At 45.2% G+C, this 19,273-nt stretch overlaps 1 protein-coding gene across 2 annotated transcripts in view; it reads right to left on the reverse strand.

Annotated features, from left to right (window-relative positions):
- The window catches only part of TTBK2 (tau tubulin kinase 2), a 646,589-nt gene that overhangs the window by 70,321 nt on the left and 556,995 nt on the right, over positions 1 to 19,273 (reverse strand). For both annotated transcript variants that reach the window (XM_086937102.1, XM_086937100.1), the window contains one exon: positions 2,716 to 3,992. In XM_086937102.1, the coding sequence (XP_086793228.1) occupies positions 2,716 to 3,992 (1,277 nt within the window). The remainder of the gene's footprint in view (positions 1 to 2,715; positions 3,993 to 19,273) is intronic.

The following is a 19,273-nucleotide window of genomic DNA, read 5'->3' on the forward strand; positions in this document are numbered from 1 at the left end:
ACTATAAACCTCTTCCAGCAGCTGTAGAAATCCACTTTTGCAAATAGCCTGCTTTTTGGACAAGTCACTTTTCTGTTATATCATCCATTCAACAGCTAGATCAAGTTGGACAATCTATGCTTCTGTCTTAATTTTTTGAATGCATATGATGGTTTCTCCAAAATCGCTAAGATGATAATATTAGCAAGTACACCGTCTGACGGGGGTCTGGACAGCTACGGATAGCTCAACAACTGTCAATAAGTCAGGATCCTACAGACTGCCCACATTGTTTCACTTCACTTGAGTGCGGATCTAGAGGAGAAAAATATCCTCTAATTCCACTTTAGGCGGGTAAGAGAGATGATACTGAAACACAAAGATGCTGAATGTGTTGCAGAAGACCCATGTTTCATGGCAAATTCCAGCAGTCAAGGCCAAGATAGGAAAGAGGAGAATGCACACAGCGACATTGGGTTTTTGAAGTCAAGTGGGTGGAGCATCAATCCCAAAAATTGTAAATACTAGCACTGATGAAATGGCAAAATCAGATAAACATAGTTAAGTACTAATGCAGCCCTATTTCCATTGGCAAGACTACAGCACTGAAGAATACAGTGCACTGACTGGCTGTTCAATATGCCCGAGGGACAGACCTAAAGAATAAGTTATTTCCGGTTGTGTGCAACTCAGTTGCTAACTGGGTTTTCAGAATGGTAAGATACTTAATTTAATGGTGAGATTCAAGGTTCCTTTTCCAAAGAAAGGACCACAGATCCCAGTACAGAGCATGATTCAGAGGGTCTGGAAATTAGTAATGCTGCCTCATGCGTATGGAAGGAGATAGAACTAATGTGCTACAGACTCTGATAGTGATAGTTAGCCAAACCAATGGCAAAGCCACATGCTTAACCCCTTCCATGCTCATGACGGAACGGTTCCGCCATGAGCATCGGTCGAACTGTGCTCATGACGGAACCGTTCCGTCATGACCACACCCATTTTCATTAGAGGCCAGCACCGGCGGTAAATCTGCACCGCACGGATGAGGTTAAACATGTATACAGGGTGAGTGACTAAGGGCTACTAAGCTGACCTGCGTTGCTAGCCACACTTTATGTGTGAGCACAATGCTGGGAAGAAGAGCAAAGTAATAGAAGTGCAGGACTGTAGACGCCTGAGTGAGCTTAACGAAAAGCCCAATCTAAAGACCTTGTCTCAGTTGATATTACTCTAACAGCCATTATATTTGTTAGTAGTTCAGGATAAAGTTAATTGATCAGAAGTAGCTCTCACTACAGCAGAGGATGGAGGACCCTTCTTTATGACCTTATTCCATGTGACCCCCCCCTCCCACTTTCTGGTGGGTAAATTAAATGGCCATTCACCAATGTATTCATGCTGTGAAAGTTTTCCATTGCTGTATGCTAATTCTGATTTGCTTGCATACACTGTAAATATGATAGAAATGTACTACATAAATAATTTATCATACATTTGCCTCCACTCAGCTATATGTAAACTCCTGCTAATCAATTTATCACGTGTAAGAACTGTATCATATTGTTCTTTTACATTCAGTCATTTTCGAAATACTACATGACTGAACTCCGAACAATGGAATGACATAGGGTACACTCAGCAATGCTCACATACAGAGAGGTATGAAACGGTGTACATTTCCACTAAATAGGCAGATATTTAAAAGCAGGCTCATTGGCTCTAAATAGAAATGTTAGGTATTATCTATTTGCAGGGCTGGCCTTAGGCATGTGCAAGCTGTGCACCTGCACAAGGCCGCCAAACCCCAGGGGCCGCCACGCCAATATATATCCTTTTACATTTTTAATTTTTGCTGGTGCTAACTTGGTTCTAATATTTACTATAGCATTGTCTAGGATAGCGTGAAATAAATTATGTAAAATATTATTACAATTGTGGTTGCCTTCCAATTCTCAGAGAAAAGTGTGAACTCCACATTTCTTACATTTACCCGGCAGAGTTTCTGCCAGGTCTGAGGAAGTGTCAGCTCTCATCTATCCCTGTGACCTGTGCCCACAGCAGGGTATTTTCCTCACTCTGGATTCACAGTCTTGTTGCAATGTTCTGAGGGCTAAGGCAAATCTAACCAGGTGGACTAAGAGCTCCTATGGCGCGCATCAGTGGGCTCGAGTAAGGCTTTTCTGAAGGATACCAGGAGAGTGCATTCAAAAAATGATTCAAGAATGAGCTTGTACTGCTGTTTATCTATAGTTGATACTGAAACCGTAAGGGTGTTTTTAGCCATTCCCAAGAATACATGACATGGTGCTAAAGTCATCTTCTGGTACCTGAACGGTGAAACCTAAACCAAAACCCACACAATTACAAATACTGGCTTTAAACAAAAAAAGCCACTTCCAATCAGTGGTAAAGGTGTTTCCTGCAAATGGGTGTAGAGTTTAGGTGGTTGTTATAGTGTAAAAGTATACCTTTGAAATCTCTGTATGTGGTAGAGTCAATTTGTTTACATAATTTCTTAAGTTCTTTAGACCACACATTTTTGGAGCACATACAACATCATGGAACCAGTGAACAACTAAAACCTACACAAAATTAAATATTTGTACACATAGATCTTTCCTTCCCACTTAAGCATAAACATCTCACTAAATTAACTTTTTTTCAGCAAACATGGATGAATTATGTACTCCTTTTGAAATCAAGAAATAGCAAGCATTTCTCCACATATCTTACCTGGCTTCTACCCCAGGACGAGTCGGTGGTTTGCCTGGAGGGGGACGAGGGAAAAACTGCGCTCCAGCAGAGTTGCCCACTTGGTCACTGCTAGTCCACGACACCGGTCTTGGAATTTTACTCTTTCTGGACTGAGGGCTGCCCGGTGACAAAGACACATCCTCAGCCTGCCTGCCAGAGAGTTCTGCTGACAATCTTGAACATGAATGCATCTCCTCTTCAGACAATGGTACACCGGCTGGAGGCGTCTTTTCTTGCAGTGACTTGTCCGAGGCACTTGGGAGGTCACCAAGGAAAGATTTTAACTGTCTTTTTTCACCAAGTAACCTAGCTAAGTCTGTCTGGTGAGCCTTTTTCTGAAGAAGTTTCTCTTTTGCAGAAACAGGAGAGGATGACTCAGATGCTGAATCGATCTCTTGTGCTAAAACTGGAATACGACTGTGTCTTACTGAATAGGGTGACCGTATAGAGTCCTTCTTCAGCTGTAGCGAACTATCATTCTCAGTAGTGCAGTGAAAGAAATCTCCATTTTGCTGAACATGCTGCTGGTGCTCTCCTCTGCCTTGCAGTGGAGTACCCTGGTCCTTATGCTCGACTGGAAACTTATCATCAAATGTCTCACTACTGTCATGGAAGCCATTCTCGTGCACTGCCACTACTTCTCCTTCTGATAAAACAGCATGACAGCTAAGGACTCCTGTTTCAGATGCTTCAACATTCATTTGCTTCTGGGCTTCATGATCAGACCTAATATTTGGCACCAAATAGGATGTCCTTGGCAGGGAATCTTCACCCAATCTGCTGGCAGCTGTGGGCTCCACCTCTATACATTTGAAGTGTTCTAGAGAAGCTGAACTCTCTATTAAATATTGGCTTTCATTTGGATTCTCAATGGCACTCTCCGACCCTGGGTTGTTCATTTCAGGTTCCAATGGAGTTTTCTGATGTTCTTTCTCCAGCGCCGGCTCATTGCTCAGATCAAGTAACACTTTTTGGCCACCATTTTCGTTTTTGACACATTCGACTGCCTGAGCTTCCTTTTGCAGCATCTCCGGGTTGAGTCTGTTAAACTGAAGCACCAAGCTTGACTTTCTGGCACTGCTTGCCAGTGCGGCCTCAGATGACACAAAGCCTGCCAGTTGTTCCTGAGGAGATGTAAGCTCAACAGTAAGCTCCATGGGCTGAAACTCACGGTCTTTCTTCTCCATATGCAAGCCATAATGAAAGCTTTCAGAGGCAGACTGTGTAGATGTTATCGAAGGTCTTGGTATGGTCACCTGCAATGATAAAAGAGGAATGCACATTAGTTTGTGAAGGAATATACAGAAGTACAGTATCACATCTTCCACGCATGCAGTACCTGCGCCAATTGAAAAATTGGCGCCAATTGAAAAATTGGCACGGTTCACCGAAACACTCAAGACTTATTAAGTATCTGAGTAACTGATCCATTTATGAACTGTAGGTTCTTGAAACTGGACACAGAACATGATAATAAATATAAATTGCTTTCGGACACTGAAAAACATAATGACAACCACCTAAAATGATTTACTATTTCAAGCTAACGCTATCCAGATGTTATCTTATGAACGTATGTTTGAAGGAACAGTTTCAGGGATAATCAAGTAGCAATCCGGATACAAGGAATATATTATTCAATAAATATCACCCATTCATCGAGATTTTTTTACTGAAGGTATTTATAAAGTGAGGCCGTAGCCACTGCGGCGTTTCGACATACACCATTATAGAGACATAATACATCAGACCACAACAGAGGAGTAGAGGTACCAAAATAAACAGGAAGGACTCAGGAAAGCTACGGAAGCTGGAGTTTAAAGAAGGGCATTTTGATCTTGTTGTGGAAAGTAAGTAGTTCAAGGGTGGTTCTTATGCATTTAGTCTCAACGTTTACGTGCTATGCATGAGAAGGAATGTCTAACAGGTTTGCTTTTATTGTGTTTAGCAGCAGGAAGCTCTAAGATATGTCGTTCTGTCCCCCTTGTTTCTTTCTTAGGGCTCCAGGTGTGTCCAGGTTGTAATTTAGGTATGACAGAACCGCTGTGTGAACAACGTAGTAAGATATAGAGAGTTTTGAAGGTTACACATGCTTCTAAAGGGGACAAGGAGAGTTGTTCAAGAGACAGCATAACATGGTTCATGTTTATGGAATTTGCTACCAACTAAGCTGTGGAATGAAGGGTGGCTGTGAGAGAGTGAGGTAGATGATTTAAGAAGACCATGTAGGATAGTGTTCCTCTGTCAATAAGTGAGAGAACTATTCCTTCGACTGCATATCTTCTGGCAATATGGAGTTTTTCATTTTAAGAAGGTAAATTGCCTCTTTTGTAAGATTTATGATGTGAAATATTAAGATTAAATAAACAGATTTATTTCTTCAGTGTTAATATGAATTTTTTAAACATCAATTATAAAGGTAAATTGATATTAGAGGTAACCCACGTGAAAGGCTGTTTAGGTGGCAGAAATGTTAAGTGTTAAGGGAATGAGTTAATGCTTCAATGCCAAACTTAAAAGAAGAACTGTGCTCCATTGAGCACAGTGTATACATAGAATACTATGCATATGACAGTCGTCTGTGGATCCTTCCTCTATGAATAGCTTAATCCGTAGGACTAACGGGGAGAAGCAGATGTTACAAGTAACACTACTAGTCCAGGCCTACGGTGTACCACTAAAAAGTCAAAGATAAGGACACTTGTCCTACCAGCATGTTTTCTTAGTGGCAAAGCGTTACATTTATTTAGCTCAGCCACATTGATCAGCACTTTCTTGATTATGATGCAATACATACACAACACTTTTACAAGATGTATACATGTAAACAATGTGAAACTCACTGATGTGAGCTAGACTCCTGTGTTATGTGCATTAATTGTCTCTTAGCTTGAGAGTCAGTCCTGAGGGCTCAATGACTCCAGTTTCAGTTCGGCTTCAAAAGACTTGAACATTGTCTACGTGAATTCCCACTTGACACTCAGCCCATGGAGGGAGTAATTCTCAATAAAATGTCATAGGAAGCTATCTGCAAGTGGTGCTTTACTACTAAAGCGGAGGTCAGTTTAATAAATATGAGGTTTGTAGATGGCAGCCCTATGTCGCTTTTGGATCAGAACGAGTGTATGATTACAGCAAACCTTCTTAAGGCATATAAACTGAAATGGACAACACATCATCCGAAGTCTTGTCAAAACATCCATATGCAATAGCCCAGTTCTGTGCAGTCTAAATAATTTGTGAATTATTACAAACATCAGACACTGATGTTTCCAATTGACTGACCATCATGGCAATTGGTTAAACAGTAAGAAATGCCTTGATTGACACTGCTCCTGGACTGGCTTAGCTGTTTATTAGATAGTGGATTTCCTTTGGTAGCCCTTGGATACGGATTACTAGATTTGTCTTCCCTGACCTTTGGACTGTGCATATGTCTTATATGGCATAGGTGTACTAAACTGCTTAGACAGCCTTGAAATATGGATGGTTTATATGGTACTAGGAAGTTGAATTTGACTTAGAAGGTCCTAAGATATTAGATGGGTTAAGATAGTGAGCAGTGCGTAAAATGCAGACAAATGCTAAGGACCAGAACAATGGACCCAATTACTAAACGTTTCTAAATGAAAACACCGACTTGAAGGCACACATGGCAGGGTGAGAAGTATTGATGTCTCTGTGCCTGACCTCATTTCAATAAAGACTTTATGGTCCGGTTCAAATTTATTTGGTACATCCTCCATCTATTCAAGGGTTTGTGGCACCTCCTGCATTCAGTGTCATAATGTATATACCTAGCAAATCACAACTCACATATACAAAAGGGATATTGTAAGAGTTAGTAGAGTTGGAAATAAAGCTCATAGTATAAATATCAAAACTGCAGAAAGCACTTTCATTGCTATTACATTTCTGGTGGGTGCAGAAAAGACAAACTGAAAGGGCTACATGAGGACAAGGATACCAACCTTGTGCCTTAATGACTATCACTATGTATGTATGTATAGGCATTTATATAGCGCACTACTTACCCAGAGGGTCCCAAGGCGCTTCAACCGCTGCGAAACCCTTCCTGGCTTCCCTGAGAGATGGTCCCTTAATGGGTATCTCCAGGGTGAGACCAGGCATCCCCGGCGGTCTGGTGGGGCCGTTAGTGAAGAGGAGGCAAGCTAATGCCCAGAGTTGCCGAGTGTGATCGCTGATCAGAGTGGGCACCGAGGCGAGAGAATTATCGAGTCCGCTGACCCTGGTCCAGAAACCTGCGCGCCGGGAATCGAACCCTGGTCCCGGGCCGTCCTCTGCTCTCGGGTCTGCCGCCTCTAACCAGTGAGCCACACTACTTCACTAATTAGGCTAGGTACTGGAACTGGTATCACTGGTATCTGAACTATTTAAATAACCTATGCAAAGCTCTGCATGCTGTCAGTGATAAGTCAGTAAGTATATACCATTGCACTCTGGGGTCTTTGTGAATTTAGAAATTGAAGATCTTTGTTAGTATTGCTCACTAGTTAAAATATGGGTACTTTTTAACATTCTTGCAACAAATGGTAACCAGGGGTGAAGTTTAAAACAGTTTGCATTTATCGTAACAGCTGTTGGTGTTTTAGGGATGAGACCACATCACCTCTTTGCAAAAAAGACATTGATGATGCAGGAAATATATTTTCAGTGCCACTACATTCGTCTTGACCACAGGCAAGAGGCCACAGGCTGGAGAGGTGTGGCTCAAGGGTTACAGCAGCAGACCCTAATTCAGAGGTCTAGCCCGGGACCAGGGTTCAATTCCCCGCCTCGGCGGGACTTGGGCTCAAAATTCCACGGACCTGATAATTCTCGCCTCGGTGCCTATTCCAATCATAGAGTCCCACTCTGCAACTCTGGGCAATAGCTTGCTTAATCCCCACAACGGCCCCCACAACGCTACGGATGCCTGGCCTTCACCCTGGGGGTGCCCAGGAGTGGACGCCTCACAGGGAAAGCCAGGACGGGTTCCACAGCTGTATTCGTACAAGCGCCTTGAGACCCTTGTTGGTGAGTAGTGCGCTATAAAAGTATCAATTTACAATTTACATTTACAGGCGCCTGCCATGCACCTCGATGGGTGCATTACACCGGCTACATCCACCCCAACTTGTTCTCACACAAAAGCAAATTTGCTGAATTAATGTTCTTGTAATAGTTATTTATAGAAAATCTATCAAATGGAGTTCTCCATTCTCAGCAATTTTCTGATATATGCCTATGTTTAGGGTATATTTTCAAATACAGACCCATTTATCATCATCTCGTTCAATAATTCTCATCAATACTCTCATAAAAAAGATGTGTTTGTTGCTAATTTATGCCCTCTAATATGCTTTGCATTCAACTGTATATGTTTTCTCCAAATATACACTCACATTACAATCAGGTGTATGTGTAGTCACCATCAGAGGAAGCAACAGAACACAAACTTGGAAAGATGGAGAGAATGGAATAACCAGCACCAGGCGCTGTCTAGTTATTCCATCAAATGCTAAAATATAGTCCAGTTTCATGATATTTACAATGCACATTACCCAACATAGATATAATGAAAGAAAATTGCAAATATGTAGGCTATTCCAGCAAACCCACAGCAGGTATAGATCTCAAATGGTGGTTTTGGTTGGTTTCCATTCCAAAGTACTTAATAAACATTTGGATGACCTGGATGTCACAGCAGAACTATATGTAATCGCAAAAATCTTGCCAGGTAACAATAAAGACACACTGTGGCCAGATGCTTGTCTAGGCACGTTTTTTAAATATGAAAGTCTAGTTACTCATATCATACATATGTAGGCCACTTGCACACAGCAATCTACAGTATGTATCCTTTGGAAAGTGTAGGTTTGAGTTTATTTACAGAAATTGCTTATTCATAGAAATTAATCACAATACAAAACAAATAACGTACTTACCTTTGGTAATGCTCTTTCAGATGGATACTCTATCTAATTACAAATTCCTCATCTTAGAATAATCTTCAGGCACCAGATTGAATCTGTAAATTTTTCTCCAGCAATGCTACTGTTCGCCACTACTAGTCGCTGTGCAGCTCTGCGCTGGCTTCACACTGCCGCGGAAGTGGCAGAGACGCACAAGCACCACCTCTTCACGCAGACGTTAGTTTCTTGTCTTTTCCATTTCCATGCTCTAAGATGCAGAGCATGAACAGTTGCTGGTACCAGTTTGCTAATTCCTAATTTGGGACTTTTCTAGAAGGTAAAAAGAGACCACTCTACACAACATCAAGATTAGAGGCCACTGAGGAATCTGCAGTCAGACATAAAGAGCATTATTGAAGGTAAGTAACTTGTTCTTCCAATGGATACTTCTAACCGAAGATTGCCAAAGCAGTACCTAACCATGTGGAGGGTCTATAGAGTTAAGGAAGTAAAGCTTTGTGAATGTACGCATTGACAACCACTTTGCAGCCAGGCGCTATGTGTGTCAACACAGTGACAGTAGTCTTAGAGATGGGAGATGGGCTCTCAGACCTTCAAGAGGCTGCTTCTTGGCCAGTGTGTAGCACACAGCTTTCCAAACTTTTCATGTTGGTGACATACCTTTTTGTGGAAAAAATTTCAGGGACACGGTAACGCGAGCCCGAACCCACCTGTGATGTCACAAGCTGTGCTGTTACTTCATGTGATGCCATGCACCATGATGTCACTTGTATCCTGCCACACACACAACCCCACCCACACACACAACCCCACACCCACACAACCCCACCCACACACAACCCCCCACACACACAACCCACCCACAACCCACACACAACCCACACACACAACCCACACCCCCACACACCACCCCCACACCCACACACAACCCCACACCCACACACAACCCCACCCACAAACAATCCCACCCACACACAACACAACCCCACACACACACACATAACCCCACACACACACACAACCCCCCACACAAGCACACACAACCCCACAAACACACACAACCCCCCCCACACACACACACACTCACACAACCCCACCCACACACAGCCCCACACCCCCACACATACACACTCCACACACCAACACACACAGCCCCACACACACAGCCCCACATACACACAACCCAACACACTCAACTCACACACGCTAAGTTGTGTACCCGGTACTACGGTCAGCCTGTGTCACTCTACCTGTTTTCTATGAAATAAGAGCTGGTCTGTTCATCAGAGCGCTTATATAGCACCAGTTAAGTTACATGAGGACACACATTCATTTTTGTTAGGAACAGGGAGGTAAGTGATTTTCCCAGAATCACAGGATGTTTGGCGTCGTTACCGAGACTCGAACCCAGATCCCCAGGCCCAAGGTCGGGAGCCCTCCACTTAGCCACGGATCTAGGTATCCTGAGAGCCGTATCAAAAAAGCATAATGAAAACCACATGCTAATGATCCGAGAGGCTACGACGACTAACACTTGCTGTGAAGATATTAACTAGGAGCATTAGACATTATACTTAGTATAAACAACCTACACGTGAGTGCTTTGCAGGTGTCCAAAGTGCAGTTAACGGTTTAAAATCGTTTAGCAGACCCAGTCCTTTGGTCCAAGCGTCTGTCACGCCAACCGTCAATGGGGTGATTGGATTGTATATCAAGTTTACAGATGGCATTCTGGTATTAAACGCATACATCAGCCAGATTGTGACTGCTTCAAAGTGGCCTTCATATAAAGTCGATTAGTGTAGGCAGGAGCCAGGCGTGCAACACCCTTTGGGCTCATGGGGCTTCATCTCCCCCCCTCTCCACCCTCCATGTATGTGTCAGCCCAGGGGGAGACAGCTTTGCAGGCTGGCGAGCATCAAATTACAGCCTCACCCAAGTACTTAACAGGTCTTTTAAAGACCATTTAATTGTAAATGAGGCTTTTGTTGTTTGTTCACCCCTTCTTACAGCCACTCTGTCCGTGGTTGGAAGAATTAGTCCAATCCCCCCCCCCACCCCCCCCCCCCGAAATATTTTCCAGCCACCCCCAAAATGTGTCTCTAGTTGCCCGCCTGGCAGGAGCAAAATTAACTCAGCTCAACGAGATCGCTCAACACAGGTGTGGAGCAAAGTGTAACAGCGTACACGAAAATCACCCCCATTGTCTGGCTACAGCAGACTGCACGTTTAAGCTTTGATTCAGTATGCAGGTAATCACCTGTTCCGAGATGGATTCTCAATGACGTGCTTTAAACGAATACGGTATGACTTATGGCACTGGCTGGATTGTCGAGTCACATTACCCTAATTTCGGCCGACCGGCAGAAGTCATCCCGTCTCATCGCACGACACACCTACGTGTGGGTCGCAACACAGTAACGTGTCTCGCCACACAGTTTGGAAAGCTGTGGTGTAGCAGATCTTAATGCAGAGGACTATCCACCTTGACAAGGCCTCCTTCTGCACAGTCTTCCCACTGTTTACACCAGAGAACTCCACAAAAAGCTGATCATCCACAAGGTCATGCTTGGTACAATGTTATGTTAAATATATTTCTATAGTGCAACTGTGACCTAAAAGGTATCATGGCACAGAGGTAAGAGACTAATGGCACCACCATAATAGCAGTAGGCAGCTATCGCGAATAGAGCCAGGTTTTTATGGCTTTTCTAAAAGAAAACAAATCATGGATAGGGGATCAAATTTGCGCGGGAAGCCACTCCAAGGCAGCCTGGCTGTAAGATGGCTGTAGTGAGGCTCTGCGGGCTGGAACAGTTATTTTTCATTTATCTGCGGCCATCGGAGAGGTTGGAGGTGGCCGAGCTGCGGAGAGGCTTCCGCTGTTAGAGTGCAATATCATCGCTGGAGCATGAGAGGTTGTACAATGGCGCCATTGCTGCCTGTGAGTTGGATGCTGGGCCACCTGCAAGTCCTACAGTGCACTGGGCGAGTGCGGCTTCACCGGCCAAGAGTGAGGCGGGCGAGGTGGATGGCGTAGAACGACTGAGGAGTTGCGGTCCGCTGAGACGGCAGGTGACAGGCTGGACGTTACCTGTGAGTGAGAACGAAACTCTCCAGGACAGATTGTTGCTGGTGCTGAGACTGGGTGCTGTGGCTGCCGGCAGACCTGGGCCCAAAACAGGTGGAAGATGAGACTGGATGATGGCGATGTGCTACTGGGCCCTGCGGGGGCTCTCTTGCATGAGGCGGTGACCCTGGAGGCCAGTAGAGGTGCCCTGCAGTGCTGACTGTAGCGTTAGCACGCCCTTGATCCTGTCTGGGCCCCCTCTGCATTAAGGAAAGGGGTAGATGGGCCTGTGGAGGCCAGGGAGCCAAAAAACTGGCTGGAGATGCTGCTACATCAGGAAACTGAATGCCGGCCCACCTGAAGATAAGAATCCATTATTCATGCATGGTGCGTGGAGCTGCCCTACCTTGCTCCACCGTGTGTTTAGGCCTAGTGAGGAACTCCAGTGGGAGCACTGTCTAAGACACAGTGGAGGGGAAAAGTAGCGGGGGCCGAAAAGGCTGCATTTCCTGGGATTCTGATATTGAGTGGCAGAAGGAGGCAACCCTGAGCCCCCGCTATCTGGAGTGGGGTCAGCGGGGATTGTGGACTTCCCCCAGGGCTGGGCCTCAGCGCACACCATGCCCTACCATGGGAACAATGTATCCTTTATCCAGATTTTACACTTACTCTTCAGGCTGCACAGCGCTCATTCATACCTGTGAAACGTGTCCTTCAAAAAACAGAAACCAGGTACTCCCTGCTCTATACCGCGAAGTTGCACATCTTTCATGCTGGTAAGACTATATTTTATGGATCCGAAGGCGGCTTCAAAATTTGTGAAGGGCTTACCCCCGGCCAGGACTGAAAACTCTCATACCCAGGCTGATGAGGAAATAGGACGTACCAGTGATAATCAGCACAAACAAATTCCCTTTTCACTTATGTTTACTAACCATAAGAGATGTTGTTTACAAAACTGTAGTAAAAAGGACCAGCTGATTATCTAGAAGACACATTTATGTGAATTCTAAATAAAAAACAATTCTATAAGTTACAATAAAAACAATAAACACAAGGGGACATTAAATTAAATTACAGAAATTCTAAATAATAACAATGAAAAGCCAGTTTTCACATGAGAAAGTTGTTTATGTAAATGTATATGCATATATTTTATTATTTAACAATTAAAATCCCATTGATACACTGAAGAAATGTGTACAACATCTCAATTACATTCTATCAATGTGAGGTAGATTGCAAAAAGTGCATGTGCATGTATTTAAAATCTTGTACATAAACTATTGCAAAGAACTCTATATATTTGATCTCATGTCATTCATATTGCAATAAAACAATAGCAATCAATTATCACAAATTGTTTAGAAGAAACATAACATATTAATCAAAATGGTTGTTCAAAACCAAACTCCTTAAGAGCTAGCTGCATCAGGACTGTTGACGCAGCGTTTCAGTGAAAAGTAAAACTCTCATCACTTCAGGACAAATTTTAAGTGTTCAATAATTATGAATGTTTTGGACAGGATAAATCCTTCTTGGACGGAGCAAAAGCCTAAATGGCATCGGTTTTATTTTCAAGCCAGTAAAAATCTTGGTTGGAGCAGTGGCCTATCCAAAGATGTTATAAATTTACAAACCAACTGGTCAATGCTTAGTGGTTTAGAATTTGGAGGTCTGCTAGCGGATTCATGGCAATCTTCCATCTCCATGGTATCTTAGTAACATAGACCAGGCTATAATAAAACTCAGAACTCTATTCCTAAATAAAGATGATAACTGAACCATGCGAGTACCCTCAAGTTGCCTTTAGCAATATATTTAATTGACTTGATATTACGTGGTATCAAATTGGGACTCTTACGTATTAGGGGCCTCCACATACAATCCGAGGTCATGGAGGTACCAGTGATAATGACTAAGTATATAGGTGGCGCTTGGGATACTAAGGCACTGTTTTGCAAGCGCCGAAGCTATCCATATTGCCCCCTTGAAAGTTATCACTTGAAACACACATGGCTAAAATGACAAGCATAATGCGAGGCTGGCGCAGATATATGCTTTCTCCAGGAACTAAGGGAGAAAATTACAAAAAATCAATTTGATGGACAGAATGTAGATCAATGTCTTACATTCACCCCAGTACAAGGATCTGGGCCTAAATACATCGTTTTTTGCACTCCACACCATCCTGGGTTAGATAATGGCTTTATGCAAATCAGCTCTGACCCTGTGCCCCATGGGAACAGTCCAGTCCGAACTACAACAGCCATATCTTTCCCAGACCGCAATCAAGCATCCGAGGACCAGACCGGTTTCGAGGTAACACCTCTCATCAGCCCGGCTAGCTTGACTCCAGTGGTGTGGAGGCTCTGGGACCCACGTCTGAGCTACCCCAGTACACTCAGGGAGAAAATTACAAAAAATACTGGGGTGAATGTACGACATTGATCTACATTCTGTCCATCAAATTGTTTTTTGTAAATTTCTCCCTGAGTGTACTGGGGTAGCTCAGACGTGGGTCCCAGAGCCTCCACACCACTGGAGTCAAGCTAGCCGGGCTGATGAGGTGTTACCTCGAAACCCGTCCGGTCCTCGGATGCTTGATTCCGGTCTGGGAAAGATATGGCTGTGTAGTTCGGACTGGACTGTTCCCATGGGGCACAGGGTCAGAGCTGATTTGCATAAAGCCATTATCTAACCCAGGGTGGTGTGGAGTGCAAAAAACGATGGATTTAGGCCCAGATCATTGTACTGGGGTGAATGTAAGACATTGATCTACATTCTGTCCATCAAATTGTTTTTTGTAATTTTCTCCCTGAGTGTACTGGGGTAGCTCAGACGTGGGTCCCAGAGCCTCCACACCACTGGAGTCAAGCTAGCCGGGCTGATGAGGTGTTACCTCGAAACCGGTCCGGTCATCGGATGCTTGATTCCGGTCTGGGAAAGATATGGCTGTGTAGTTCGGACTGGACTGTTCCCATGGGGCACAGGGTCAGAGCTGATTTGCATAAAGCCATTATCTAACCCAGGGTGGTGTGGAGTGCAAAAAACGATGGATTTAGGCCCAGATCATTGTACTGGGGTGAATGTAAGACATTGATCTACATTCTGTCCATCAAATTGTTTTTTGTAATTTTCTCCCTGAGTGTACTGGGGTAGCTCAGACGTGGGTCCCAGAGCCTCCACACCACTGGAGTCAAGCTAGCCGGGCTGATGAGAGGTGTTACCTCGAAACCGGTCCGGTCCTCGGATGCTTGATTCCGGTCTGGGAAAGATATGGCTGTGTAGTTCGGACTGGACTGTTCCCATGGGGCACAGGGTCAGAGCTGATTTGCACAAAGCCATTATCTAACCCAGGGTGGTGTGGAGTGCAAAAAACTATGGATTTAGGCCCAGATCATTGTACTGGGTTGAATGTATGACATTGATATACATTCTGTCCATCAAATTGTTTTTTGTAATTTTCTCCCTGAGTGTACTGGGGTAGCTCAGACGTGGGTCCCAGAGCCTCCACACCACTGGAGTCAAGCTAGCCGGGCTGATGAGAGGTGTTACCTCGAAACCGGTCCGGTCCTCGGATGCTTGATTCCGGTCTGGGAAAGATATGGCTGTGTAGTTCGGACTGGACTGTTCCCCTGGGGCACAGGGTCAGAGCTGATTTGCATAAAGCCATTATCTAACCCAGGGTGGTGTGGAGTGCAAAAAACGATGGATTTAGGCCCAGATCATTGTACTGGGGTGAATGTAAGACATTGATCTACATTCTGTCCATCAAATTGTTTTTTGTAATTTTCTCCAGGAACTACACTTAACCAAGCAGACTATTGCGTGTGATTGGAGAGGAGTATGTAACATGTTACTCTAATTATGCAAGTGGGGTTGCTATTCTTATCAGAAAGGGACTGCACTGGCGTACAAGGATTGCTAAGTGTGACCAACAGGGGAGATTTGTGATGGTGGCGGGTTCACTGGAGGAGCGCCCATTTAGACTTGTGTCTATGTATGGTCCAAATATTGATGATCTAGACTTCTTCCTTGAGGTCTGGAGGCTTGTGGATGCACTGGGGGCTGGACCGGTGGGGGCAGGGGAGGGAAGGGGGAGGAGAGGAGACCACAGTGTTCTTTTGGACCCACAACTTGACAGGTTAGGAGATTTCCCCCAGTCCCACCCCGGGGCAGTTCCCAGCTTTTGTCCCTTATCACAAATTGGAGACGTGTTGAGGGCTAGGAATGGGAATAAGCGAGAAGGAACTTGTGTGAACCCGGCGACTTCCTCCTGGTCGGGCATTGACTATTAACTTGTGTCCAGGGATGTTGATGCGTGGGTGTCTGCTGTGTCTCACCTTTCTCAGATCACTCCCCAGTCTTATTTGAGCTTGTTATCCCAGAATGCCCGAACAGAGCTTTTACTGGCGACTTCCCCCTGGAACTTTGTAGGACCAGGCTATTCCATGAGGCTATTTGTGCTGACTTCTTCAGCCATTATGTGGGCACCTTGGAGTCTCCTTTGGGAACCTTGTAAGTCACTTATACAGGGAGAATGCATAGCTAAGCAGGCTGGTATGTTACTGGACCTTCGAAGGGACTTGAAATGCTTGAGGGTGAAATTCAAGTCTATGAAACTGAATATTTCGCTACACGAGGTGCGCAGGTGTGGGTGGAATACATAATAAAATGTATTATTTTGAGGAGGCCGCGCTGTGCAAGACACATTATCTGGGCAGGGATGTGCAGGCGAGGAGATATTTGGAGGGAGATAGAGCCGGGAAGACACTTGCTGGCCTACTACTGAAGCCCTGGGCTACTAATTATATGGCTGAACTGCATACTAGTGGGAATGAGTTCATTATTAGGCAAGAGACGGTAAAGAAAGAACTGATGGCATTTTACACCGCTCTGTATAGCACTATGAAGACTCAAACTCCCTCTAATCTTGCAGCATTTTTTGAGTCGATTCAGCTGCTGTGACTCGAAGAGGGGCACCGTCTTTTTCTTGACAAACATTTCACAGAGGAGGTCATTTGTGTGCTCCCACTGGTTAAAGCCCCAGGCCTAGATGGGCTGTATTTTATAAAGAGTATGTTTCCTTTCTGGCTCCGCATCTTCTAGATATGTTCAATAAGTCTTTGGAGAGGGGTGAATTACCCCCATCGCTTAGAGAGGTATTAATTGTCACTTGAAGACGGGTAAGGACACGCAGTATTGCAATTCGTATAAGCTTTTATCCATGATAAATGTGGGCAAATTAATTGAATGAAGGCTCCTCCCAATGCTTCCTCTTATTGTGCGTACGGATCAATCAGGCTTTGTTTCGGGCAGAGCCACCACACATAATTTGAGCACCTTTTTTGCCATCCTCCAGGAGATAGAGCCCTCGATTGAAGCAGCAGTAATTTTTCTCAACGCCACCAAGACTTTGGATTTTCTCGAGTGTACGTACCTGCTTGCCTAGCTGCAGTGATTGGGACTCAGCCCTAGGTTCCTCCAATTGATTGGCTTCTCTATGCGAACCCTTTGGCGAGACTACAAATTAATTGAGTGGTTTCCCCTTCATTCCGAATTTCCCGAGCAATGCGGTAGGGATGCCAACTCTCCCCTAGACTCTTTGTCATTGCCATGGATACTTTGGCTGCGCAGTTCAGGCAGCATCATGCACTATGTGGCCGCGCCTTCAGCCGCATGGGTTACTGGTTTCTGTGTATGCTGATGACATCACCCTGTATGTTAAGCAGCCAGCTAGATCCTCTGATTAAGGAGCTCAAGTTCAGAAATTTGTATAGCGCACTACTCACCCAGAGGGTCTCAAGGCGCTTGAGGGAGGGTGGGTGCATTACATATCGAATAGCCAGGTTTTTAGCTGCTTTCTGAAGGAGAGGTGGTTCTGTGTGAGGCGGAGGTGAGTGGGGAGAGAATTCCAGGTTTTGGCCGCTAAGTAGGAGAAGGATCTTCCTCCCATGGTGGATCTGTGGATGCGCGGAATTGCGGCGAGGGCTTGATTGGATGATCGTAGTTGGCGGGTGGGTGTGTAGAAGGACAGCCACGTGTTGAGGCATTCGGGTCCTAGGTCGTAGAGGGCCTTGTGTGCGTGGGTGAGGAGACGGAATGTTATTCTCTTGTTGACGGGGAGCCAGTGGAGTTCCTTCAGGTGACCGGAAATGTGAGCTTGACGGGGGATGTCCAGTATGAGTCTGGCTGAGGCGTTTTGGATGCGTTGGAGTTTTTTCTGTAGTTTGGCTGTGGTTCCGGCGTAAAGGGTATTTCCATAATCAAGTCGGCTAGTGACCAGTGCGTGGGTGACTGTCTTTCTTGTTTCGGTGGGGACCCAACAGAAGATTTTTTTGAGCATGCGTAGGATGATGAAGCATGAAGATGAGACGGCGTTGACTTGTCTGGTCATCGAGAGGGAGGAGTCTAGGATGAAGCCCAGGTTACGTGCGTGATCTGTAGGTATGGGTGCTGTACCCAGGGCCGGTGGCCACCATGAGTCGTCCCAGGCAGAGGGGGATGATCCTAAGATGAGGACTTCCGTTTTGTCCGAGTTTAGTTTTAAACAGCTGTTCTTCATCCATTCGGCTACTTCTTTCATTCCTTCGTGTAGATTGGTTTTGGCGGTGTTTGGGTCTTTGGTGAGGGAGAGGATCAGCTGGGTGTCGTCTGCGTAGGAGATGATGTTGAGGTTGTGTTGTCGCGCAATGGATGCGAGGGGACTCATGTAAACGTTGAAGAGGGTGGGACTGAGTGATGATCCTTGTGGTACGCCGCATATGACTTCGGTGGCCTCTGATTTGAATGGGGGGAGGCGGACTCTCTGGGTTCTTCCGGCGAGGAACGAGATGATCCAGTCCAAAGCTTTTCCTTGTATTCCGACGTTGCTGAGGCGTTGTATGAGGGTGCTATGACAGACTGTGTCGAAGGCGGCGGAGAGGTCAAGTAGGATGAGGGCTACTGTTTCTCCGTTGTCCAGTAGCGTTCGAATGTCGTCTGTAGCTGTGATGAGGGCGGTTTCGGTGCTGTGTTTGGATCGAAAGCCGGACTGTGAGGGGTCGAGGGAATTGTTGGATTCAAGGAATGCGGCGAGCTGACTATTGACGGCTTTCTCAATGACTTTGGCAGGGAATGGGAGGAGTTAGATGGGGCGGTAGTTCTTAAGTTCAGAAGGGCGCTGAGTTCGGCATGTTTCCAGCTTTCCGGGAAGGTAGCGGAGTTGAAGGAACAGTTGATGACATCGCGGAGATGGGGTGCGAGGATGGAGTCTGCTTTGTTGAAGATGTGGTGGGGACATGGGTCGGTTGGTGAACCTGAGTGGATGGAGTTCATCAGGCGGATGGTGTCTTCAGTAGTGATTGGGTTCCAGGCGCAAAGGTTGTGAGAGTGCTGTTTTGGTTCGGAGGTGGGTGGAGTGGACTGTTCTTCGGGCTGGTTTTCAAAGCTGTTATGTATGTCGGCGATTTTGTTGTGGAAGAAAGAGGATAAAAAGTCGCAGAGGTCTTGGGAGGGAGTGATGTCGTTGGTGCCGGCGGTGGGGTTG

Source organism: Lissotriton vulgaris, chromosome 9 (assembly GCF_964263255.1).
Source record: "Lissotriton vulgaris chromosome 9, aLisVul1.2, whole genome shotgun sequence".
Classification (NCBI taxonomy): Eukaryota; Metazoa; Chordata; class Amphibia; order Caudata; family Salamandridae; genus Lissotriton; species Lissotriton vulgaris.